At 40.9% G+C, this 27,703-nt stretch overlaps 1 protein-coding gene across 1 annotated transcript in view; it reads left to right on the plus strand.

Moving 5' to 3' along the window:
* The window catches only part of LOC145401243 (neuroligin-4, X-linked-like), a 69,354-nt gene that overhangs the window by 14,163 nt on the left and 27,488 nt on the right, over positions 1-27,703 (plus strand). The window contains exons 4-5 of the mRNA XM_080273579.1: positions 1-193; positions 4,244-4,401. The exon at positions 1-193 is cut by the window's left edge and continues 439 nt beyond it. Of these exons, the coding sequence (XP_080129705.1) occupies positions 1-193; positions 4,244-4,401 (351 nt within the window). The remainder of the gene's footprint in view (positions 194-4,243; positions 4,402-27,703) is intronic.

A 27,703-nucleotide genomic window follows, 5' to 3' on the forward strand; every position in this document is an offset into this window, starting at 1 on the left:
GGTGCTGGCAGCAGCACTGCAGGAGTACACTGACTGGACGGCCGTGACACCCAATCCTGGTGTGCGGCGCGACCTGCTGCTGCATATGCTGGGGGACTCAGGAGTGGTGGCGCCTCTCCATCAGGCTGCAGATGCCCTCGCCACCCATACTAACCTCTACCTCTTTCTGTGTCACTTGGACCTGGTTGACCAGGTAAGCTCAGGCTGATGATCTTTGTTATAACAGTACTGCAAATTAATCAAGTTTCAGTTATTGTTCCTGTGTACTGCCGACATTTTGTCATAGCAAGAATTTCAAACCCCCTGGGGGTAGGGGGGTTTGTCAAGAATACTCCCCCAGTATCCCTGCTTGTCGTAAAAGGCGACTAAAAGGGTTGGCGGAGGGTTAGTGCCCCTCCCCGGAAAACAACTAACTAAAAAAACAAACAATAAGCCTCGGACAAGGACTGACCAAACGTTGACGACCAAGGACCGGACAAAGGACATTGCAATTGGAACGTGGAATGTAAGGGGAGCAAATGATGAGGTGAAAGAGAGAGAGATTGTCCAGGTGCTTGAGGATGCGAAAGTGGATGTATGCGGAATAACTGAAACAAAATGGAGAGGAGAAAGTGTGAGAGAATGGGAGTATGGATGGGGTATATGTGCAGGAGTAGGTGAGAATGAGAGGGCAAAGGAAGGAGTATGTATAGTTGTGAGTAAAAGATGGAAGAGGAGCATAAGACAGTATGGATCAGTTGGATCAAGGATTGTGTGGGTAAAGTTGAAAGTTGGAATACAAATGTGGGCGATTGTGTGTGTGTATGCGCCAACGCAAGATCGTGCTAGAAGAGTGAGAGAAGAGTTCTGGACAAATGTAGAAGTGTGCATGGAAAAGTTTGGAAGGAATGATAGAGTGTTTTTGATTGGTGATATGAATGGTAAAGTTGGGAATGTGAAGGTGGATGGAATAGTTGGTGAGTGGGGTGTGCCTGCTGAGATAGATGAGAATGGGAGTGCGTTAGTGGACATTTATGCTGGGAGGGGGTTAGTGATAGCCAATACCCTCTTCAGGCATAAAATGATCCTCAGGTATACATGGCGAGTGATGAGAAGGGTGGGTGGTGAATTGAGTGAAAGGAAGGCAATGATTGATTGTGTGTGTGTGGATGAAAGGATGCGAAGATGTATATTGGATGCAAGAGTTTACAGAGGTTGGGGGAGTGGACTTTCTGACCACTACTTGGTGGTGGCCAGAGTTAAAGTTCAAGTAAGATGGAGGAATAGAAGAAGGGAAAGACGAGAGGAAGGAGTAGTTGCAAGGAGAGTGGAAAGGTTACAAGAGGATGAGAAAAAGGCAGAGTATAAGAGAGAAGTGGAGGAACGTTTGGGCAAATATGAGTTGGAGCAGATGGGGGACGTGGAAGGTGTGTGTAGAATATTTACAGAAGAAATATGTGCAGCATGTGATGTGGTGTGTGGAAGGAAGAGAAGACGGAGGGAGGTGGAAGGAACAGCGTGGTGGACTGAAGAGGTGAAACGGGCTGTGGCACAGAAGAAGAAAGCATACAATGAATGGATGAGAAATAGGGGCGTAGAAGAAGTTGAGAGGCGGAAGAGAGAGTTATATGTAGAAAGAAAGAGAGAGGTGAAAAGATTAGTAAGGGAGAGTAAGAAGAGAGTGGATGAGGAATTTGGAAGGAATTTGAGTGTAAAGTGGAGGGACTGTAAGAAAATGTTCTGGAAAGAGGTGAAAAGAGTAAGACAGGGTGGAAGTGGAGTTAGCAGGGGAGTGAAAGATAAAAATGGTAGATTACTAGTGGAGAAGGGAGAAAAAGTGAGCAGATGGAGAGAACACTTTAAGGAATTGTTGAACGTGGAGGATGGAAGTAATGCGAGTATAAGCGGCTGGGGAATGGCTGGAAGAAGGAGGGAGGTGAGAAGACAGGAAGAAATCAGTAGGATAGAAGTTGTGGAAGCAATGAAGAAAGTTAAATCAGGGAAAGCCCCAGGAATTGATGGAGTGTGTGGTGAAATGCTGAAGCATGGGGGAGAGATAGTAGTAGAATGGATGTGGAAGATGTGCAGATTGGCCTGGGAGGAAGGTAGAGCCCGGAGGATTGGAAGTCAGGTATAATTATTCCCTTGTACAAAGGAAAAGGGGAAAAAGAAGTGTGTGGTAATCATAGGGGCATTTGTCTTCTTAGTATAATAGGAAAAGTATATGGTAGGATACTTATTGACAGAGTTAGAGAAAGAACAGAGAAATTAGTTGGAGAAGAACAGGGAGGCTTTAGGAAGGGAAGAGGTTGTGTAGATCAGATATTCATTCTCAGATCTTTAGTGGAAAAGGTTCTAGAGAAGGGAAAGAAGTTGTATGCGGCTTTCATGGATTTGGAGAAAGCATATGACAGGGTGGATAGACTAGGATTGTGGAAAGTGTTAAGAATATATGGAATAGATGGGAAGTTGTTGAATGCTGTGAAGAGTATGTACGATGGTGCGAAGGCTGCAGTGCGTGTGGATGGTGAACTAAGTGAATTTTTCTCTTTGAAAGTTGGGTTGAAACAGGGATGTGTCATGTCTCCATGGTTGTTCAATCTGTACATGGATGGGGTAATAAAAGAGGTACAAGGTAGGGTAGTGGATGTTGGAGTGGCCCTGGTGAGAGAGGATAGTGTTTGGAAACTCCCTGTACTGTTGTTTGCAGATGATACCGTGTTGTTGAGTAAGGACGAAGGGGAGCTGCAAGGCTTGGTGGATGAGTTTGAGAGAGTGTGTAAGAAACGGAATCTAAAGGTGAATGTAGGGAAGAGTAAAGTGATGGTCTTTGAGAGAGGTGAAGTCAGTGAATGTACAGCGAGGTTGGATGGTGAGGAATTGGAAAATGTGAGTACGTTTAAGTACTTGGGTAGTGTGATGAGTAAGGATGGAGGTTTGGAGGGTGAAGTGCTTGAAAGGGTACAACAGGGAAGAAAGGTTGCTGGTTCTTTGAAAGCAGTGATAAGAAACAGGGAAGTGAGCATGGAAGTGAAAAAGTTACTACATGACAGTATTGTGATACCAACTCTAACGTACGGAAGTGAAACTTGGACGTTGTTGGAAGGACACAAGTCAAGAGTGAGAGCCGTGGAAATGAGTTATTTAAGAGGAGCCTGTGGAGTCACATGGAGAGACAGGCTGACGAATGAGGATATAAAGGAGCGTTGTGGTGTTGATGTGGATGTGATAGGAAGCGTTATGAGGAACACACTGAGGTGGTTTGGCCATGTGGAGAGGATGGAGGGTCAAAGACTGACGAAGAGAGTGTATGTGAGTGAGGTGGAGGGGGAAAGAGGGAGGGGGAGGCCGAGGATGAGATGGAGAGATGGGGTGGAGAGGTATATGAGAGAGGGGGGTGTGAGTTGGGAGCAGGGGAGTGAAATGGGGGGGGACAGGGGGACTTGGAGGCGATTTGTTTGTGGCCACCCCAAACGGGATTGAGGCGTCTGGCAATAGATAGATAGATAGATGAATTTCACTTTCCTGCAGTATTACCTCCCAGAGAGAGAAATTAGCCTACACTCCGGATCACAAAACAGATCTCCATATTTTTATGAACAACTTCTCATATTAATAAATTTTTTTATGCACTAATATAATACTTGTCAGATCATTACAATCATTTCATGTCTTGTACTTGGTATTCCTTTCACACCGACCCATTACCTCGGGACATGTCACCCTTCACTACTTTCTTCTTAGTTTGTCCCAAGCATTTCAAGCACTGAATATCCTCGTACTAACTCTCTCACCAGTGATTTCGCACATAAACTCCCTCGTTACTAACTCATCCAGCAACCACTTCACTGCGATGACACATGTTACGTTGTCATCGTACCACTAGTTGTTTTTTTGCTACTTGGAATGGACTCTTAACAATTTAGGAATTAAATTAAAGCCTGTATTAAAGCCGGTGGGGTTGAAAATTATCCCGAAATAGAAAATACTTGTTACGGTGTAGTACGAAAAAGCAAATCTAGTCTAATACGTTGTCACAGGCAAGAAGTTAACTGCTAAAGTATTTCATATTCTTCCTACCTTCGAATAAATGTATTCAACTTACAAGAGACTTTCCCAAAGGGAAGGGCTAGATATGACCTTATTTAACAGCTTCATAACTTGAGACCCCTCCCAACTTTAATACAGTTGTCTGGAGTTAGCAGGAATATACGAAGAAAAATACGTCACCGAATGGATGAGTTTAACTGTGGTGGTGGTTCAGATGCAGAGGCCTGGGTTGGAGTTGGGATTGATGTGGGGGACGGGGCTGAGTGACGTCACGAGGTCCCCAGGAGCGCCATCTCCTCCACTCAACACCCCCGCCCTCACCCAGCTTTCAGAGGATGTCATCACGCTCATCACTAACTTCGCAAAGTCGGGGTGAGTCCAGACCCTACTCATGACTGTTCTTACGCTTTCTGGCTGATATGTTGGACCTGTCTCATGCGTAAACATTAGCATCTCTAGATATTATTTTAGTCCTTTGAGTGTTAATTAATCCAAACTGCCTTTCCAATAGCCCACTTCTTTCACTTTATTGTCTTGAGCATACCAGTTTGTTGTCAGATAAAGATTGTACCGATATACTCAAGATTCACTCTGTTGTGTACGGGAGGAATGGGTCGCTTACAGACCCGTAAGAAGCACTGATCGGAATGGGATGATGAGAGATGGTTATAAATGACCAAATCCTTTGATAGAAAAGTACACTAGCTTTCCAAATTATCATTTACACACACACACACACACACACACACACACACACACACACACACACACACACACACACACACACACACACACACACACTAATGGTCTAGGTCTACCAGATTTTTAGACCTCTCCCTCACCTCTCAGCCCACAAGAATTTTTCAGCCAAATAAAATCACTATTATCTGAAACGATATTGCTATGAAGATTATTATTAATCCTGAGCGAAGTAGAAGTCAAAGGAGGGGTGGTCACTTTTTCATATATTGATATAAAATTAACCCGTGTCATATTTTGTGGAAAGCAATTTACGCTGCAGTACTGTACCACCGATTATTCCAAATAATCCGAGCACAGCATTTTTTATACTTGCTGTTACTGGAGGAGTGTAGCCACCTTGCCTTAAGGAGACTTCCCAAATGTAGCCTTTAGATATCCTTCATTAAATCTTAAGTATCTCCACTAACTCCTGCTCAGTTTATCTCCTATAAGCTAAGTGCGCCTACATTAGTTTGGTGGTTGATGAAAAGTGCATCACCGGACGCAAGACAATAAATATTGCTTTAACTATTTCCGGGAGGTCCCAATACTAAAAGGAATGATGACTGGTGATACTGCCCTATTAACACATGATTCTGCCATAGTGACTGATGCTGCTGACATAATAACACATAATGCTGCCACAGTGACTGAAGATAATGACATAATAACACATGCTGCTGCTATAGTGATTCATGATGCTAACATAATAACATATGATGCTGCCATAGTGACTGATGATGCTGACATAATAACACATGTTGCTGCCATGGTGACTCATGATGCTGATGGAATAACACATGCTGCTGCTGCAGTGATTCATGATGTTGCCATAATAACATGATGATGCCGTAACTGCCCCTTGCTGCAGCCATAATAACATGCTGCTGCCATGATTGACCCATGATGCTGCCATAATGACCCATGATGCTGCCATAATGACCCATGATGCAGCCGTAATACTCATAACCGCATGAGGCTTCCATAATGATTCATGACCTCGCCATAATGACTTGTGACCCCGCCATAATGACTCATGATTCCACCATAATGACTCATGATACCGTCATAACGACTCGTAATGAAGTCAGAATGCTTCATGATGCTTCCTTAATGAATTATGTTGCTGCATAAAGACTCATGATGCAATAATAATTCATAACGCAACCATAATAACTCATGGCTCACCAGACTGGAGATATACACCAAATTATTCACACTAGTTCCTAGAAGTCTTTAATGCCACTAGAAAAACTACTGCTTAAAGGTTTTGCCTTCGAGAAACCAGAACCTGATGTTGCTGCAGGTAAGATGTAGTGGAGTAGGTTTAATTTGTGACTGCATGAAACAAAGACAGCATATTGTCCCTTCAAAGAAGTTGTGGACCGTTTCTGGCTGAACAGTTATGGTCGTAGAAGGGGGAGGTGATGGCACGGAGATGAGGGGGAGAGGTTAAGGTGCTAACACACTCTCTAGTCCAACTACAGTTCGACAGCAATAAAGGACTCAGGACCACCTGTGTGCAGAGGCAAAGACAGAATCTTTGTTTCGTGTGCTCTGAGTTGTAATATGTGTAACTTCATCTAATGGATTCAGTTGCGAAGTTCATGGGCCGAGACTTTAGTGTTATCTTCTCAGTTATCATCTATAAAAGCCCTTCACTCCCCATCATGGACGGTTTCGGGCCCCAAGGGGAGATAATGTTAGGTTAGGTTGAGACTGGTAGATTAGGCTTATTTAGGTTGCACTGGAGATGTAAGAATAAAATAATTTTGAGATATGTCTACATGAACCTCTTAACGTCTGATTACTGAAGCACACTGTATGTTTACATACATTATAGTTCCTTAGTAAAATAACCTTATTACTGCTGCACAGTCCATGCAGTAGCAGTTATACATCTGGTGTTATTATTCCTGTATATGAGCTGTTTCACCACCTACAAGCTTTCATTATGGAACTCGTTTTGACCATCACTTTCACAGGCAATCGTTCACCAACAAAATCCAACCAATATTGTGTCATCCCTTACATTTAATTTTTTTCCCGAACGTATGAGGCTATCCTTCTTACGCATTGTATTTTAAAGTGTTTCATACTGCTGTCTCGTATTTTTATTTCACGTTCCATCGCCGAAACAGGCAGCGAAGTGTAAGTGAACTTGTGATCGTGATGCTACATAAAATGGAAATTTTTTATGCAGTGGACTCTCGCACATCGTAGATGAAAAAATATAATATCCAAAAAATACAATTGCTCATAGGTCAATGAAGCTGACTCTTTCGGGTACTCTTGGTGATTGTTACGTCACTCTTGTCTGCAAGGTTAACAAGCACGCCGAGAAACTGTTCTACTTGGGTGACCCTCCAACAATAACAACATTCCATTGGTTTACAAAGGATAAACAACTGAGAAAAAGGATGGATACACCCGTGTAGAAGAAATGAACTCTGATAATGCTTACACACACACACACACACACACACACATATATATATATATATATATATATATATATATATATATATATATATATATATATATATATATATATATATATATATATATATCTGTCTATAGCCAAACGCTTTCATCCCGTAAAAGGCTGCCACATACAAATTGCCCCAAAGTCGCCCTGTCCCATGCCATGTCGTTGCCCTCCCTCCCGTTTACACCCTCTCTCACATATACCTCTCCACACCATCCCTCCATCTCATCCTTGGCTTCTCTCCTCACCACCTCACTCACATGCACTCTCCTCGTTAGTCTATAGCTTTCCATTCTCTTCCCATGGCCCAACCACCACAGGGCATTTCTCTTAACGCTCTCTATCACATCCACATCTTCATCGCAACGCTCCTTCAGTTCCTCATTTGCCAGTCTGTCTCTTCATGTAAGTCCAGATGGTCCTCTTAAAAAACTCATTTTTACTGTTCTCACTCATGATTTGTGTCTTTTCAATAAGGTTCAAGCTTCGGATCCATAAGTTTGAGTTGGTGTCACAGTACTATCATGCAGTGACTTTTTCACTTCCATCCCCACTTCCTTATTTCTTGTCAGTGCTTTCAAAGAGGGAGAAACCATTCTTCCTTGTTGTGCCCTTTCAAGGATATCAACTTCTAGACTTCCATCCTTACTCATCATACTACCCAAGTACTTAAATGCAATTACATTGTCCAATTTCTCATCATCCGACCACACTGAGCATTCAGCGACTTAATTTCTCTCGTCGACAAAAGCTTTACTCTTCCCTACATTCCCCATTAGATTCCGCTTCTTACACACTCTCCCAAATTCATTCACCAAGCTTTGCAGTTCCACTTCGTCTTCACTTAATACAGTGTCATCTGCTAACAGCAGAATAGGAAGTTTCCAAACGCTGCGCTATCTCATTAGGGCTGATCTAACAGCCACTGCCCTAACTTGTGTCTCTTTTATAACCCCTTCCATATTCTGTATATACAGATAGAACAACCATGGAAACATGATACATCCGTGTTTCCATCACACATCACAACCCACTATCACTGTAGCCTTAGTGCCTTCATCCATACTCTTCATGGCATTCAACAGCTTCCCATTTACTCCATATACCGTATTCTTAATATTTCCCACGTTTCTTGTCTATCCATTTTGTCATATGCTTTCTCCAAATTTATGAAGGAAGCATACAACTTCTTTCCTTTTTTCTAGAAACTTTCCCACAAATGACCTTATGATGAATATCTGATCTACACAACCTCTTCCTTTCCTAAATCTCCCTGTTCTTCTCCAACTGGTTCCCTGTTACTTCCCTCTGTCAATATATATATATATATATATATATATATATATATATATATATATATATATATATATACCGGTACACACACACACACACACACACAAATATATATATATATATATATATATATATATATATATATATATATATATATATATATATATATATATATATATATATATATATATATATATATATATATATATATATATATATATATATATATATATATATATATATATATATATATGTATATATATATATATATATATATATATATATATATATATATATATATATATATATATATATATATTAAATAACAGAACGGAGGAAAGAAAAACAAATGATTAAAAAAAAAAAATCCTTACACCAGATTACTGGTGTACTCTGTTCATAAAATATCTGTAACAGTTAGACTTGAACAGTTGTGGGTTGAAATTTGGAGGAAAACAACCCTGGGAAAGCGAGTTTCAGAGAGATACAGTTCGGGGAATGAAAGAATTCAGATAGGCAGAAGTTCTGCAATATGGCTGAGTGACATTCCAGTCATGAGCGCTACCAGATGCCCGTGTAGCACGAGGGAAGGCATGGAGAGGTGGCAACATGGACGCAACTTCGTCTGAGCATTTGCCAAAAAAATATCTGTAAAATAATGCAAGGGTGGCAACATTCCTTCTTACTTGCAGGGGAGGTAGTTTATATGTAGTGGCAGGGTTGTTAATGATTTTAACAGCTTTATTCTGAATTTTGTCTAGTTGTCTTAATGCAACCTCTCCACAACCATTCCACAAGGGTGAGCAATAATCAAGCTGAGAGCCCACATGACTCTTATAAATTATAGCTAACTGCTCATCGGCGAAAAAGTTACGGACTCTGTACAATAATCCAAGTTTCTTTGAGACGGTATTAGCAAGTGATCTGACTTGAGAGGTCCAGCTGAGGGCTCTGTTAAGTGAGACACCAAGAATTTCAATACGGTACTTTTGGAGATGGGAATATTGGTAGCACTGAAGGTAATGTACGAATCTGGCAATATCTGTCTATTAGTAAACTGTATATATTTAGTTTTACTAGCATTAAAAGAGACAAGGTTGTTTTGTCCCCATTCACTGATTGTAAATAGATCTTGATTTATGGAGATGGCTGTACTGAGTTGAAAGGTAGAGATATTAGACTTTGTAAATGGATGTCTGAATGTGAATGAACTATGTAGTGTTGAGTCATCTGCATATGAGTGAATGGGATTGTGGGTGACAGATAAGAGATCATTACTATGAACCAGAAATAAGGTTGGCGCCAGAACTGATCCCTGTGGCACGCCGGCGTTAATTGAGTGGAAATTGGAATATACATCATCTACTTTTACTCTAAGGAACAAAAGACGTTAGTCCATAGCAAGAGAGTTTGGACAGCAGGGAACGGTGCCATACTCTGTCGAAAGCTTTAGAGATATCAAGAGCTATTGCATGAGTTTCTCCAAAAAGATCGTGATTGATGGATGGTATGAGTTAAGAGATTATGTCAATGGTGGATCTTTCGTGGCGAAAACCGTATTGTCTATCACCAATTAAGTTGTTGGATTCAAGGTGTTTAACAATGTGCTTATTAATTAAAGTTTCAAATACCTTACCAAGAGAAGATGTGACAGCTATTGGTCTGTAATTGGAGGGGTCAGACGAACTTCCTTTCTTCGGAATTGGGTGGATATTGGCTTCTTTCCATGAATTTGGGAATATGAGGTACGTATGCATAGTCTGAATAATTTAGCTAGGACAGAGGCAAGTTCAGGGGAACACTTTTTCAAAACAATTGGCGGAATTCCATCTGGGTCTGGAGCTTTGTTGGTAGGTAAATTGTATACACCGTATATATATATATATATATATATATACTGTCATCATCATCATCATCAGCCGTTTGCGTATCCACTGCAGGACAGGCCTATCCCAACGGAAGTCGGGACGATACAGCCAATGTATCTCTTCCAAGTGGCTTAGGCTGTCTGGTAGAGATTGTATGTAGAGTGAGAAGTGCTTGTAAGTGTAATTGTAGTGTTGGAGTGGCTTTGGATGTGCGTGTAGTTTGTGAACCAAGTGTAATTGGCCCGCGCAAGCTGACCGGGTGCAAGCATACTTTATAGTATGCGACACTGGTTCAACCACAGCACCCCTTGTGTCCGCCAATGCAGTACGTGGCCGGGTGAACACTCCCAGAGTTTATTACCCTGGCGGGGCGCAAACCTTGGCTCACCCGTGTATGAAAAGCACACTTTACCACTGTACCACAGAGGCTCCATATATACTGTATATGTACACATAAATATATACATGCATACATGAATACATATATATACATATATATATATACATATATATTTATTCATTTTTTTATATAGTGTATGTATGTATACAAGGTATTCAAGCAGATGTCGGAGTCCTTAGAGAGAGAGGGCAGAGTTTGGAAACTGACTGCACTGTTGTTCGTGAGACTGTTGATAAATGGAGATGAATGAGAGTTGGAAAGCTTGGTGAATTAAGTGGACAGTGTGGGGAGGAAGCAAAAACAAAAAGTGAATGAACTTAAGAGAAAAGTTAGTGTCTTTGGGAGAAATGAAATCATAGAATGCATATTTAGGCTTGATGATCAGGAAATGGAGGATGTCAGTGCCGTTAAGTTTTAGGAGTGTGTTGAGTAAGAATAAAAGTTTAGATGATGTGCACGAATTAGCTGAGCAGAGATGAAAGGTTGTTGGTTAACTGAAAGCAGTGGTAAGGAATAGGAATGTGAGCGTGGAAGTAAAAAGTCGCTGCATGTCAGTACTTACATCCCTGCTTTAACATACGGAAGTGAAGTTTTACCCCATTAAAAGGACAAGTCACTAGTGGGTGCTACGGAAATGAATTGTTTGAGAGGTCCCTGTGAAATTGCGTGGAGAGACAGACAAACAAATAAGGAAATGCGGGAGGGTTATTGTGCTGATGTTGATGTGATTGAAAGCATTAGAAGAAGTAATCTGAGATTGTTTGGCCATGTGGAGATGATGAAGAATAACAGATAGACTGATAAAGTATATGTGAGTGGGGCGGAGGAGAGAGGGGGAGAGGGAGACTGAAAGTAAGATGGGTTTGATGATGTGGAGAGATACTCGCATTTTAAGAGAAAGGTTGTAAGATGGGGAGAGGGCAGACCGATGGCAGAGGACAGGATGACATGAAGGCATTTTATTTTGCTCCACTACAGACAGGATAAAGGCATCTGACTATAGTTGGATGCTGGAGTGGCCCTGGTGAGAGAGGATAGTGTTTGGAAACTCCCTGTACTGTTGTTTGCAGGTGATACAGTGTTGTTGAGTGAAGACGAAGGGGAGCTGCAAGGCTTGGTGGATGAGTTTGGGAGAGTGTGTAAGAAACGGAATCTAAAGGTGAATGTAGGGATGAATAAAGTGATGGTCTTTGAGAGAGATGAAGTCAGTGAATGTACAGCGAGGTTGGATGGTGAGGAATTGGAAAATGTGAGTACGTTTAAGTACTTAGGTAGTGTGATGAGTAAGGATGGAGGTTTGGAGGGTGAAGTGCTTGAAAGGGTACAGCAGGGAAGAAAGGTTGCTGGTTCTTTGAAAGCAGTGATAAGAAACAGGGATGTGAGCATGGAAGTGAAAAAGTTACTATATGACAGTATTGTGATACCAACTCTAACGTACGGAAGTGAAGCTTGGACGTTGTTGGAAGGACACTAGTCAAGAGTGAGAGCAGTGGAAATGAGTTATTTAAGAGGAGCCTGTGGAGTCACATGGACAGACAGCCTGACGAATGAGGATATAAAGGAGCGTTGTTGTGTGGATGTGGATGTGATAGGAAGCGTTATGAGGAACTCACTGAGGTGGTTTGGACATGTGGAGAGGATGGAGGGTGAAAGACTGACGAAGAGAGTGTATGTGAGTGAGGTGGAGGGGGGAAGAGGGAGGGGGAGGCCAAGGATGAGATGGAGGGATGGGGTGGAGAGGTATATGAGAGAGGGGGGGGTGTGAGTTGGGAGCAGGGCAATGAAATGGCGGGGGACAGGGCGACTTGGAGGCGATTTGTTTGTGGCCACCCCAAACGGGATTGAGGCGTCTGGCAATAGATAGATGGATAGACTATAGTTAGCTAGATCTCGTCCGCATAGGAGCAGGTGCTTTTCATTTGGCATGAACGTAATGTTGGAAATTCTGGGTGGGTACTAGAGAACTGAACAGCTTGGAATGTTTGTTTATCAGTGTTGGCACAAAGGACGCCACAAACAGCTACAGCAGCTAAGTGGCTCCAGTTTATTTGACCTATGAGTATATCTTCTATTCTGCAGACACTGAGTGTGCATAAAGTAACAGTCAACTGATTTCTTTACGAAGGGAGTGAAGGAGTATATATAGCAAAACTTCGCGCCATGCAAATGTTATTATTGAAAGTTTGCACACGCATACTGTGATTCAATAGCCGAGACTCCGAGTTTCGTCCAGATTGACGTTCTCTGAGGGATTATTTTGAGTTGCTTTACCTCCCTCAGGGAAAGCATCAGTAAGAACATTGAGCAAAAGTACTTTTTCAGAATATGCCACAAGTACGTGGTTTATGACATTCTCATGGACGCGGCTTTACCAGCATGGACTAGAATCTTGTCATTATAGTATAGCCTTTGTCTCGTGTCAGAGGGTTTCCCGCTAAGTATATACTAATATTTTTTTATTAAGTGTACAATATAAAAACAGCCACTAACGCTGGGAGCCACTTTTGTTTAGAGATTTACCGTGACCAATCACATAATAAAGAAAATGTGGAAGATTTCTGTAGGTTGGAGCCAGATTGAGCCTATTTACTGCATTGTTGTGCTTTTTATATTCCAGCTTTCCCCATACATCTTTCTTAATCTTAGATGAGGGCTATCGAGCTGTTCTTGCTGATACTGTAGCATCATGTTCATCTGGACGTGAACCCAGTGGACTGCAGGTGATAATTCCCACTTCTGCAGTCCGCCATCCTCCTGTCGGAGGATAGGGAGCGACCTGAAGGGCATTTCCATGACCAGGAAGGCTGTAGCTGAGTCAATAGAGAAGTGAACTACTGCCACAATGGACTCTGGCTCGAATCCCGGCTAGGGCAAGGAAATGTTTAAGGATTTGAGATATTAAAACAGACGTTACCGGTATTGATCTACCATAAGATTTGCTGACAAGGTTGTAGAAGAACCAGTCATGTATGAGGCAACCCAACTTGTATTCAAAATGGACGATGGGTGTTAGCACCAAAGTGGTTTATGACATGTAGGAGGATTGCTGGGCCTCAGAGGCAAGGCTGTTAATCTTACGCCCGGAGTCGAATGCATAGAAAAAATAAAACCCAGTTAAACCGTAGCCGACACTGGAAGGAGCCCCTCTTCTGCAGACTGAAGGAGGTGGATGTGGCTGTCAATACCCTGTACTACAACAGGTACTTCCGTGGTTGACTAAAACTTTGTGGTGACAACAAGATTGAAATGAAATACACAAAATCAGAAGGAAGATCTTGAAAACAAATGAGAGATAAGGGGTCTTGCAAATGAAACCACAACATTCCTGATGATGATCCACTATGCCATATCACTCCGATGGCATCTGATGACACACTCTTCTACCTGAGATAAAGGTTTAGATAAATTAGATAAACGGGAGCTTCCTATGATGCTGTTTGGGGAAAATATTTTGCAACACTTCCGTGCACTCAAACAATTCATCACATAGCACCCATTTTCACAGGGCATAATCATGACACCTTCTCACTGGGCATCATAATTCCAATTCACACCATCCACTTCTTCGTCCCTCAACCCACCATCACCATTTTCTTCTTTTTACGCCGCTGATACTCTCATTAATAGAGATTATTACAGAATATACTGTTGCTGCACTCAAACCACAATTCCTACAACACCAATTTCCCCAAGAAATACTTTCCTGTCACTGCTTCGCGGCGCACAGATCTTCCAGCCAATTCCACCCTCTCCTCGCCGAGGTCATTTCTTCTTTTCACCCCCTTTGTTTCGTGGCTCGACACGGTTACACGGTCGACGATTGTACTTATTTTTCTCTTCTTCTTCTTTTTTTTTTTTTTTTTTTTACTGAAACTAATGAAGTGATGAGTAGCCTTTTTGTCAAACTCCATACTACTAGGCATCCTTCCCAAGATGAACGAAGTCTGGTGAATGCTCTACAAAAATGAAGACGCTGTATGTTCACGTACAAACCATGAAGTCTCAATTATGTTCCTTAAACAAACTAGTAGGTTCTTATAATAAATTCAGTATTATTTTTTACGCTATATAATATCGTATTTCCATTTGTTATACTCGTACTGTCAAGGGCGATTTTACTCATGTGAGGATGCTTTTTTTTTTTTTTTTTTTTTTTTAGGTGAGTTTAGCCCTCGTCATCCTTTTCACTACTTGGGTGCTCATATAATCTAAATATGCTTTGGTAGTAGCAAAAATAGATTAACAAAGACGCACGTGGGATGAAGGGATGGCATAATAATAATAATAATAATAATAATAACGTAAGAAATAAATGTGTGTATTTTAATAGAATTCCGTATGATAACTGCACCACTGAAACAAATAATAATAATAATAATGATGATGATAATAATAATAATAATAATAATAATAATAATAATAAGTAAATATGGATGTATTTTATTAGAATTTCATATCTTACCTGCACCACACTGTCTCTTCCATACACTCTTCCCCTCCTCCCTCATACACACACACACCTAAATAATAGTAGTCGCAACGTGTGGCTAATAGAAAGCCAGTGAATCATAATATCTTTGACTGGATTTTGTAGCAGTTATTCTTTTTCAGTTTCCCTCCCATATTTTCACCTTAATATTTGCTTATATGCTGCTTATGTCTTCATGTCGACCTAGATTTGTATAGTAATAGGGAGGAAGATATTGAAGTGCGTGGTAGGAAATAAGTCGCTTTAAAGAAAGTGGTATGAGGTCCTCCTGGCATCGAGAATATGGTATAATTATTCCATCAAAATCCCTGATGTGACGGTTCCCAAGAGCCCCCTTCCATCTCCCATTCATCTCCCCCCCACACACCCTAGGTCCCAGGCAGTGGTAGTAGGCGTACACGGCGGTGCATATGTGGCATCTCTTGACCTGCTAACTAGCATATTCTCATATGCTGTGCAATGTCTGAGTCAGTTTTGCAGGTGTCTACCCTGATTATTTTCGTACTTCGTCTAACCCTTGTTATCCATCACATTTCCGACCTCTTCATACCAGCACTCTTGAGTCTTTCCTCAGCATAAAAAGATGCCTCCTGGGCTTGGGGGCAATACGTACATTACCTAATATTTAGCTGTACTCCACCGGCCCCAGGAAGAGTGAGGAGACAAACGGGGTATTTCATAATTTTATTCTATCTCCGTTGATACTTATCCAGTTAATTGTTTATTGCTGAGACACCACATTTAGTGTTACCACCGTCAGTCATGTGTCATTTTCTTTTTCCTAAACCACCTTCTATTCTTCATACACTCCTTTTATGTTCCACATCTACACCAGCATTCTGAACCACCACTGCAAGAAATAAGATACCGCCATGTGGGTACGTTGCAAAAGGGAACGCTGGGGGAGGGGTCAGTATTGGATACGAACCATCTTGTGTAAGGCCCAACTTTACTCTTTTCACGAGAACGCCAAAACTTTAAAAATGTAAAAACGTAAAAGCAATACCCACACTTCAGCGCCTCTTCAGCTGCCTCTCCGGCTGCCACCTTCTCACACTCCTCGCTCGATTCCGTACCTCGTTTGTTGTGTAAGCTTCTCCTCTCCTCAGATTCTCCTAAGTTACTGCTGGGGGCAAGAATATCTCGCCACTTTTTAATCCAACAGTAACAAAACTTACCGTACAAAATACTACGAAAATTTTGCATGGCGACGAGCATCGCATCACTGGATTTCGACAAATATTGCTGTCTTGGCAGGTGAGAATAAGAGGGCAAAAGACTGTGTATGTATTGTTGTGCGCAAGAGATGGAAGGAGAATATAAAAGGGTATGAATCATTTGCTTCAAGGAATGTGTGGGTAATATTGAAAGCAGGATTACAAACGGGGACGATTCTGTGTGTGTGTGTATGCGCCAACGGAAGATCATGCAATAAGAGTGAAAGAAGGGCTCTAGGCAAGTGTGAAAGCATGCATGGAAGACTTTGAGAGGAATGAGAGAGTGTTTTTGACTGGATATATGAATGGAAAAGCTGGGAATGTGATGGTGGATGGAGTAGTTGGTGAGTGGGGTGTGCCTGCAGAAGTGGATGAGAATGGCAGTGCTCTTGCCGACATTAGTGCGGGGAGGGGGTTGGTGATAGCCAATATGCATTTTAAACACAAAATGGTTCACAGGTTACGTGGCGATTTGATGAGAAGAGTGGGTGGTGAACTGAATGAATGGAAGGCAATGATTAATTATGTGTGTGTGTGGATTAGAGAATGAGAAGGTGTGTGATGGTTGCAAGAGCATACAGAGGTTCAGGCAGTGGACTTTCTGACCACCATTTGGTGGTGGCGAAAGGCAAGGTTCAAGTGCGATGGAGAAATTATAGAGGGGAAGGACAGGAGGAAGTAGTCCACACAACGAGGGTGGAAAGGTTGCAAGAGAATTTAAGAAAAAAAAAAAAAAGGCAGAATATGAGAGAAGCGGAGATGCGATTGGGTAAATATGATTTGGAGCAAATAGGGGAGGTGGAATGTATGTAAGATAGTCACGGAAGAAATATATGCAGCCTGGGAGGTGGTGTGTGGGGTTAAGAGAAGACTTAACGGGGTGCAAGGCAAAGAATGGTAGAATGAAGAGGTGAGACAAGCTGTGGCGCAAAAGAAAAAAGCATATAGGGATTGGATGGGAAGCAGAGTCATGGTGGAAACTGAGAGGCACGAGAGAGTTATATGTAGAGAGGACGAAAGAGGTGAAAAGATTAGTAAGAGAGAGCAACAAGGGACTGGATGAGGAACTTGGAAGGAATTTCAATGTAAAGAGGAGGGAATGTAAAAAGAAACAAATGTTTTGGAAGGAGGTATAGAGAGTTAGTATGACAGAAAAGTTAGTAGGGGAGTGAAAGATAAAAATGGCAGATTGATATTGGAAAAGGGAGAAAAAGTGAGCAGATGGAGAGAACGCTGTAAGAAACTCTTAAACATAGGGAATTAAAGTAATGCGAGTATTAGTGGGTGGGGAATGGCTGGGAAGGGGAGGAAGGTGACAAGGGAGAAAGAGATCATCAAGATGGAAGTAGTGGAGACAATGAACAAAGTCAAAACGGGGAAAGCTTCAGGAATTGATGGAGTGTTTGGTGAAATGTTGAAGCATTGGGGATTGATAGCAGTAGAATGGATATGGAAGATGTGCAGATTGGCTTACGAGGAAGGTAGAGTCCCAGAGGATTGGAAATCAGATATAATTATTCCCTTGTTCAGAGGAAAAGAGGATAAAGAAGTGTGTGGTAATCGCAGGGGCATTTGTCTTCTTAGTGTAATATAAAAGTATATGGTAGGATACTTATTCACATGAGTTAAGGAAATAGCAGAGGAATTAGTTGGAGAAGAATAGGGAGGTTTTAAGAAGGGAAGAGGTTGTGTAGATCAGATATTCATCCTGAGGTCTTAAGTGGAAAAGTTTCTAGACAAGGGAAAGAAGTTGTGTGCGGCCTTCATGAATTGGAGAAAACATAATTATGACAGATTGGATAGGTAAGGAATGTGGAAAATATTAAGAATATATGAAGTAAACAGGAAGATGTTGAATGCCGTGAAGAGTATATATGAGGGTGGTAAGGGGCAGTGCGTGTGGATAGTGAACTGAGTGATTTTTTCTGTCTAAATGTTGGGTTGAAACAGGGATGTGTCATGTCCCCATGCTTGTTCAATCTGTATATGGATGGGGTTATAAAAGAGGTACAAGGTAGGGCAGTGGATGATGGAGTGGCCCTAATGAGAGATGATTCTGTGTTGTTTAGTGAAGAAGAAACGGAACTGCAAGGTTTGGTGAATGAGTTTGGAAGAGTATGTAAGAAACGGAATCTAAAGGTGAATATAGAGTATAGTAAAGTTATGGTCTTCTAGTGAAAAGAAGTCACTGAATGTACTGTACAGTACACTGAGGTTGGATGATGAGGAAATGGAAAATATGAGTGCATTTAAGTACTTGGGTAGTGTGATGAGTAATGATGGGAGTTTGGAAGATGAAGCGCTTGACAGGGTGCATCAAGGAAGAAAGATTGCTGATTCTTTGAAAGCAGTGATAAGGAATAGGGAAGTGAGCATGGAAGTAAAAAAGTTGCTGCGTGATAGTACTGCGATATCAACTCAAACGCATGGAATTGAAGCTTAGACCATGTTGGAAGGACACAAGTGGAGTGAGGGCAGGGGAACTGAGTTATTTGAGAGGAGCATCGGGAGTTACATGGAGAGACAGACTGACAAATGCGGAACTGAGGGAGCGTTTTGGTGTGGATGTGCATGTGATAGAATGCGTAAGGAGAAATGCTGTGAGGTGGTTTTGCCATGTGGAGAGGATGGAGAGCGAGAGACTAACGGGGAGAGTGTATATGAGAGGTGGAGGGGAGAGAGGGAAGGGGAGGCCGAGGATGAGAGAGAGGGATGGAGTGGAGAAGTATATGAGAGAAAGCGGTGTGAGCCGGGGGAAGGGCAGTGAAATGGCGGGGGACATGGCGAGATGGAGGCGATTTGTTTCTGGCCATCCCTTACGAGATTGAAGCTACTTGTGATAGATAAAATGAGAAAGAATTATCCTTAACCTGAGGGGCACTCAGTGGAGCGCCTCTCTCTGACGAGGACAATGTAATTTCCAAACCACTTATCATAATGGGTTAGGTTTTCTCGTCACTGATTAGGGTTCCGATAAGTGTTTTCCGGATCAGAAACTGTCATACAATCCGGATCGGTCCCAAAAGTTAGTTCATAGCTCTCTTGGGCATGTGCTATCTACCCACCAAATTTAGTTCAAATCTCTCTTTTTAGCTTTTGAGTAATCCTGGTAATAGACAAACTAACAAAAATCTGTTCCAAAAGTTACTCGCGTGTCCCCTGAGATATTGGCTATCTACCCACTAAATTTGGTCCAAATCTCTCAGTTTTTGAGTAATCCTGCTATCAGACAAACTAGCAAACAAACAAACAGGAGTGAAAACGTATTCTCCTTGTCGGAGAGAATGAAGTGAATCGGCGTTCACGCGTGTACCTGTTCTGTCCCCGTCATTTACACTCCATGCAGACTTGGGCTTTTGAAAATCACATACGGCAACTTGGTTAGGTTTCCTGCCCTCTCCCCAAATACTCCAAGTCTGCTGTATGTATATATATATATATATATATATATATATATATATATATATATATATATATATATATCTATATATATATATATATATATATATATATATATATATCTATATATATATATATATATATATATATATGGAGCCTTTGTGGAACAGTGGTAAAGTGCGCCTTTTCGTACGCTGAAGAACGAGGGTTCGCGCCCCGCCAGGATAATAAACTTTAGAAGCGTTCTTCTGACCACGTACTGCATTGGCTGACATAAGGGGTGCTGTTATTGAACAAGTGTCACATACTATAAAGTATGCTTGCAACCAGTCAGCTTGTGCAGGCCCGATTACACTTGGTTCACAGACTACACACACATCCAAAGCTACTCCAACACTACAATTACAGTACACTTACAGGCACTTCTCACCCAACATACAATCTCTACCAGACAGCCTAAGCCACTTGGTAGAGATACATTGGCTGTATCGTACCCACTTCGATCGGGATAGGCCGATCCTGCAGTGGACACTTAAACGGTTGATGATTATATATACTGTACTGTATATATATATATATATATATATATATATATATATATATATATATATATATATATATATACCGGTATATGTGTGTGTGTGTGTATGTGTGTGTGTGTAATGACTTCCGTCCACGATATTCTTAGATATAATGATGTCCACAAATAGGAAAGAGATGTAGAAGTGTTTTCCTGTTTTCGCTTCTTGGCTATATTTATACAATTGAGCTGTGAATGCACAGCGCTTGGGAATTTTCGTATTTTCCTTTTCACACACACACACACACACACACACACACACACACACACACACACACACACGTTAAACCATGACGTCTCATTAAGTGTATGTGTGAAATGGACCAACTCATGCTGGACTGTTGTATATTAACTTTTTCTATCACTGTTCATAAATCATTTTATATTAATAATAGTTACCAGTGTATCAGAATGACATAATTGTAACCGAGAGCGGAAACGCGTGGAACTGATAGGGTCTTCTTGTCACTGAAGATTATGGAATAACTCTTGGGTGGAACTGCGCCAGATTTGACACAAAGACAGGACGATCAGACGAATTTTATTTTTTTGCCAATACTGGGTATATGTCAAGAGCAAGATCAACTCAGATAATTTTTTATCCGTTTTTTCCCATTTGGTGGATGGGTCAAAGGACAAGAAAAAGTTTTATGTGATTCTGTTGTGAGAGCAGTCAGTCTAAAGTAATTGTCACACTGCAATGTAAAAACTGTGGACCCTCTTAAGTTAAAGACATTTAGGTGGATTTGGACCAAACTTGGCGGAAGAGTATACAGTTGCCAAGGATGAACTGATGCTATTTTCAGAACAGTAAGTGTATCATTTCAGGATACATCACCCTAATTCTGTGAAAACAAGGAGAGAGCTACTGCATCGGGAGCATGTGCAGCTAAGAGAATATAGCTTACACAGAAATGAGAATTGCCTCCTTGAATGTAGGAAGTATGAGGAGGAAAGGCTCCAGCTCTGATGAAGGGAAAAGATGTTAATATACCATGCGTGCTAGAATTTTGTTGGAAGTGAAATGAAACAAAGAAACTTGGAGAGGGTAACAAGCTGTTTTGAAAATGACATGGCAACAAATGGAAAAAACGTGTAGGAGTGCTAGTGAGAAAGGAATTACCCTTGTGAACAAACCCTATGGCTGATGTATGTTATCACAAACCTGGGTGATACTTCCCAAAGTTTTGGAAATTATAAAAAGTATGTTGTAATTAAAGATTTATTGAATATATATAAAAAAAATAAAATGTAACTCATCTTTACTTTCCCCCTGAAAATAGGTCTTAAAATACCAAAAACTTGTACTTTAGGGGTGACTTTAAAAATTGCAAAAAAAAAAGGTAATTTGACTATTACTGAACATCAAACGCTAATCTAGTGCTGTTGTTGCAGCTGTAGGCTTTAGTGCTGGCCTATGCACACCCAGGTCATTGGAGCCTCAGCTGGTGGGGCCACAACCTCCAGGCATCACTACATACTGTAGTGAAGACAGACAAAATAGGGGTACTTTTTTAGTATAAATAATTTATGCAGACAACTTTAGAACATAATGAAAGTTATATACCTACAGACGATTATATATACATATATACATACAGACAACTTCAGAGAGCATTATAACTTACCTAGGACTACACACAGAGAGCCATGTTCAAGATCTGTTCATTTTGAGATGCCTGGACACACTGCCTTTGAAAGACTGGAGGTCATAGATGATAATGATATTTTACTTCAATTTCACTTCATTTTCACCTGAAATTATCAATTCCTGCATAAAATCATGTAAATTAGATACTGAAATGCATACATAACTAGAAAGAACTCAGAGGGTGCATACCTCCTTCAATGCCATTTCCAATAAAAAGGATCCGGATCTGGATGCGTGGAGGTTTTGCGTGGAGTACATAGAATCCGGAACAACCCCAAAATGTAACCAATTGTTCCTTGACCCATGGCCCACTCTTCCGCAAAATTGTATTGAAATTCATTGAGATCTTTAAATATTGTGAAGGATACGTAGGTTCCGGATCCGGATTCGCCTCCAATTTCAATCAATTGTTCCTTGACCCAATGACCACCCTTCCACAAAATTTCATTGAAATTCAACGAGAACTTTTGGAGATATTATGCAGGATGATTCAGATCCGAATCCGGAGGATCTGCCCCCAAATTTAACCTTTTCTTCCTTGTCCCATGACCCAGCATTCCACAAAACTTCATCGAAATTAATTGAAAACTTCTGGAGATATCGTGTGAACAAAGAAACAAAAAGTTTCTGGATCCGGGTGATGATCCAGATCACAATAAAAATTTAATGGATTGTTCCTTGGCCATACCCTACCCCTCTAAAAAATTTCAGCAAAGTCTGTTTATAACTTTTTGAGTTATCCTGCTAACAGACCCACAGACAAACAAACCAATGCAGACAAAAACATAACCCCCTTGTCAGAGGTAATAACAAAGGCTGGTAGATTTCCACCAGCTAATACTTACACCGGGAACAACAAAGACTGAATGGAAAACACATGGAAAAAAAAAATAAGGAACTGAGCCCCGCACCACTACCTCTCTCCACAGTCTTACAATGTGCGTTAGCTACTAAAATGGCCACGCTGCTTGGGCCACTACACACTCGCTAGTCATGTGATACATGTAGCACTGTGTGAAAGTCGCCCGGGCCTAGTTCACCAGGGTTACAGTTGGTGAACTGAAAGTAAACCAGAAGAATGACAGTTGTAAGACTGAGACTGAACTTTGGTTGAGTGTATGATGAAATTCAAAAGTGGTTATGCACCACAAGTTGGATGCATTGATGATGAGAATGGTGAGTTTTGGATGGCGCTGACCATGAAGACGCAAAGTACTGCAGTAGACGAAAGAGTATTATCAATTGCAACTTGAATGGACATGTTGGTAGCAACGATGTTACCCCGAACAGAATTCATGGAGGACACGGATATGGTGAGACAAATCAAGAAAGTGAAAGGATAGTGGACTTTGCTGTTTCATTTGATATGGCAATAACTAACACGTTCTTCCACAGGAAGGTCGGACAAGTGACGGAATAAAAGAGAGATGGAAGAAGCTCTCAGACTGAATACATACTGTACTGAAAGAATCGCGTAAAAGAAGGTAACGATTGCAAGTTTATTCCAGATTATGAGGCGCCACAACATAAACTGCTTTGCATGACCTTGGAACTCAAGAGGCCTATAAAGAGAAGAAAGAGTAGAATAAAGAAAATAAAATGTTCACACTGAAGGATGAGCAGTACTGAAGGTTAATTATACAGCGACTGATAAATAAATCGCCTGCGGAGACAAACGGTGTGCAGAAATGGTGACGTCACGATGCGAATCTAATCACGAGATATGGATAAGAAAGACTTAAAGACAAACAGGAGAGATCTGGAAAAGAGTGTTTGTTGCGAACTGATGAAGTGCATAATGTACATAAAATAAATACAATAATAAGGAGAAAATGGGAAGATTCAAGACTGGTGATAGGGAAATTGTAGAATAATAAAAATAAAAACTAAGAAAGCTGTTGTACAGGCAGAAGCAAAGGTGTATGAAGAAAAGATACCAAAGAAGGACAAAAGAAGATATCCAGACTTGCAAAGACAAGATATAAAAGTGTGAAAGATTAACGCGTAAAACAGATAAGAATGCTGATGAAACTGTAATAAGAAATGAACATTTTCTAAGGCGATGGAAATAATATTTTGAAGAAAGAAATCGGTACTGAAGAAACTGAACGACGTGTCTCAGGATGGACGACTACCCATTTAATAACTGGCCAGGAGAGTTATGAGGAATAAAGTGGAAATTGCCTCCAAAGAAATACAAAAAGTGACAAGGTTGGGCAGAAACGCGGAAAGCTCCAGGAGGGGAGGGGATTTGGACTTTGTTGAAGGGGCTATATGAACAATAATAATCACTGGACGACTGGCGAGAAAGTGCATGGATACCCTCTTTAATGGAAAAGGTAATATGCAATAGTGTGGCAAATATCGACATATATAAAGATTGGGTCCCAAATTATATCAAATAATTTTGGATAAATGGCTAGGGGAGGAAATGAACATTGCAGAGGAACAGTTCGCTTTCATGAAAAGGAGGAGTTCCACGGACGAGATATTTTGTCTTCGACAACTCATGGAAAGGTGAAGGTCAGAAGGCGCTGCATATGGTGCTCGATGATCCAGAGAAGGCTTACGACCGAGTACAACGGCAGGAGGTGTGGAGAAGCTTAAGGAGAAGGAAGGCTTCAGAGACGTGTGTCATTCTCATACAGGAAATATATAGGAATGTGCAACAAGAGTCAGAAACAACGTGGGTCTGACAGACAGTTTTGAAGCCAGTGCTGGACAGCATCAGGGCTCAGCATTGAGGCCTTTTTAATTAACATTGTAAAAGATGTACTGGTAAAATAAGTGAGAGAGGAACATCCTGCATGCTGTGTACGGACGATATTGTGTTATGTGCTAAGTTAAGGGAGGAGTTAAAAGGAAAATTGGAAGATTGGAGAGTGGTGTTGGAATTCAGCTGTATGAAAATAAGTAGGATTAAGAAAGTATATTTGTTATAGTTTGGGAGAAGATGGTATGAAAGTAAGGCTTGATGAAGACATAATTAGAAATAAAAGTAAATTGTAATACCTGGGATCAATCGTAGAGAAAAGTGGGGAATCGGAGAAAGAAGTTGATGGCCAAATACAAGCTGAATGGATAAATTGGAGAGAAGCTACTAGCTTTATGAGCGACAGGAAAATCCCTTTAAAACTTGAAGAAAAATTCTATAAGACCACAGTCAGGCCAGCTATGTTTTATAAAATGAACACGGTACCTATCGAGCCTAAAATGAGAATGTCAAAATGGATGTGTGGTGTGACAAAGATGGGCAAGATTAGAAATGCGTTTATCAGAGTCACAGTTAAAATGACAGAGACATTAAAGAAAATACAGGAAACGAGGATTAGATGATTTTGGGCACGTGATGAGGCGAGAGGAAGATTACTCCTACGTTGGACGATGAACAAAGAATATAGACGGATGTGCCGCGGACGAGAAGAAAAGGAAGGCCGAAAAAGAGATGGTTGGGTACTACAGGATAAGACATGAGGGAAAAAAGTCTGGAACAGGAAATGGTTCATGACAGAGTAAAGTGGAGAGGACTCGGTAAACACAGCAACCCCATCTGAAATGAGAAATGATGAAGAATAAGAAATGTAATAGCCAAGACTTAGGCAAGGTCATTGTAGCCACTTCTTGTTTTGAGTTTGACCGAACGCACAGTGAGATTAATTAATTCAGTTTTAAGAGCTGTCAGTCAAGGTCAAGGGCACATGGCAGGGTCAAATGTTTGGTCTTAAAGCGATTCAAAGGCTCGGATGTTGCGTCTCCTGGGTGTTCCTTCTTGTTTCTACTTATAAATGGTTTAAAATGTTACCTCGCGTTTATTTCTTCAGCCAGTCATTTGCAACAAGATAATACCTGAAGGACCCACGGGGCTGAGAAGATTTAGTATGATTTTTTTATTTGTGTTTCGTTTAGCCGCAATCATTAATGTACCATAGTATTCGCAAACAATTGTATGTTGATTAATTTATTAATGGCGATTTGTGAGTTATGAAAGAGTAGGCCTAAATATGAAGAAAACTGAAGGGCAAAAATGGGTGTTGGATTAAGTTAAGAGCAGTGTTGTGTGTGTGTGTGTGTGTGTGTGTGTGTGTGTGTGTGTGTGTGTGTGTGTGTGCGTGTGTGTGTGTGCGTGCGTGCGTGTGTGTGTGTGTGTGTGTGTGTGTGTGTGTGTGTGTGTGTGTGTGTGTGTGTATGTGTGTGGCCAACTGTTCCGGTCACTGTTTGAGCCCCACCTGAGTTATCATCTCCTTGAATGCCTTAGGTAATGCTGTACACTCCTAGGCTGTTACCACTCACTCTCAGCCTCAGGATTTCGTCTGGCTTCGTGTTATATTCAATGCTGGAATTACCACGATCGCAGGAAGTTAAACAGTAAAAAGATTAACACTTGGGCTCCCGTAGCTAACTCTCATATGTATAAAAAAAAAAAAAATCTCTCGTCAGCTGAAATAAGAAGCTGGAGTTGCCGTTGGTATGAAAGTATTAAGAGTGACATTAACGATACACTCAGGCTCCTGTAATTCACTGTAATTAAATTGTGTGTCATATTAGAGGCTAAAATGAAGCTCGTTATCCTGTTAGACACGGTTACTAGGTAGTTAGGATGAATTGGGTTAGCTGAGACGACTATTGATTACTCTGGCTGTCTTCCATTACCTTTGATTAGATCATAATACTCGTTATTAACTTCATTACTGGAGGGCTTCCCTTAGCTTAATAAGTTCCTGGTAGCGGGAATAATTAAATACAGAATTATATGACCGTTCGTATACTAATTATAGTCAGGGAAACATTACATTCTGTAAATGGCTGCCATATTATATAGTTGCCACATGATTTCGCTGATCTGAAGCAAATTGTAGATTGCAAGGTTAACTATCTACGTGCATAATACTAAATTTTATATTTCTTATTAATTCATCCCACAGAAGCAGACCACAATGGAAAGAGTTAACTGCTTTATTCCAAAGTTATATTTTTCATTATTTTCATACTAACATCCATCGATTTTATTTAACAGAACCTCTAGTAGTGAATTCGCTACTGAAAGTCATTTATACACCCCATAACGTGAACAGCCTTCCTTGAACTTCATAATATCGTGTGGATACAGCAAGGAAGACATGAAATTATACATCGTCCGAATGGAATTGGTTATAAACTGTCCCTGTCGGCGTTTGTCCAAGACTGAAAAGCTTTGCATTTTTCAAGCTTACGTCACACGAAATTACTCCCCTCTGAGAAACACACCGCAGTCATTGGATTTCATAAGTGACCGCGAGTTTCTTATTTCTTCAGTCTCATCAGTGGAAAAGACGATGTCGTTGTGAATGGGGCAGTCTATATAACACCATGTCCCTTTCAAACCTCACCTGGCATTAGCTTGTCAAAGGCCACCTAACATTCACTTCTTGAATTTCCTTCGGCTAAGCAAATTGTCTGGTATAAGCCTGGGCAAATGCCGTGATTACTGTGTGGTTTGTCAAAATGGGTTTTTACCCTATGACTATTAAGATTTTTTCAGTTAACGAAAATTATTTGGATGCTTGCAGGA

The sequence above is a fragment of the Coenobita brevimanus genome, chromosome 55 (genome assembly GCF_032717465.1).
Source record: "Coenobita brevimanus isolate Jiangsu-jjx chromosome 55, ASM3271746v2, whole genome shotgun sequence".
NCBI classification, from domain to species: Eukaryota; Metazoa; Arthropoda; class Malacostraca; order Decapoda; family Coenobitidae; genus Coenobita; species Coenobita brevimanus.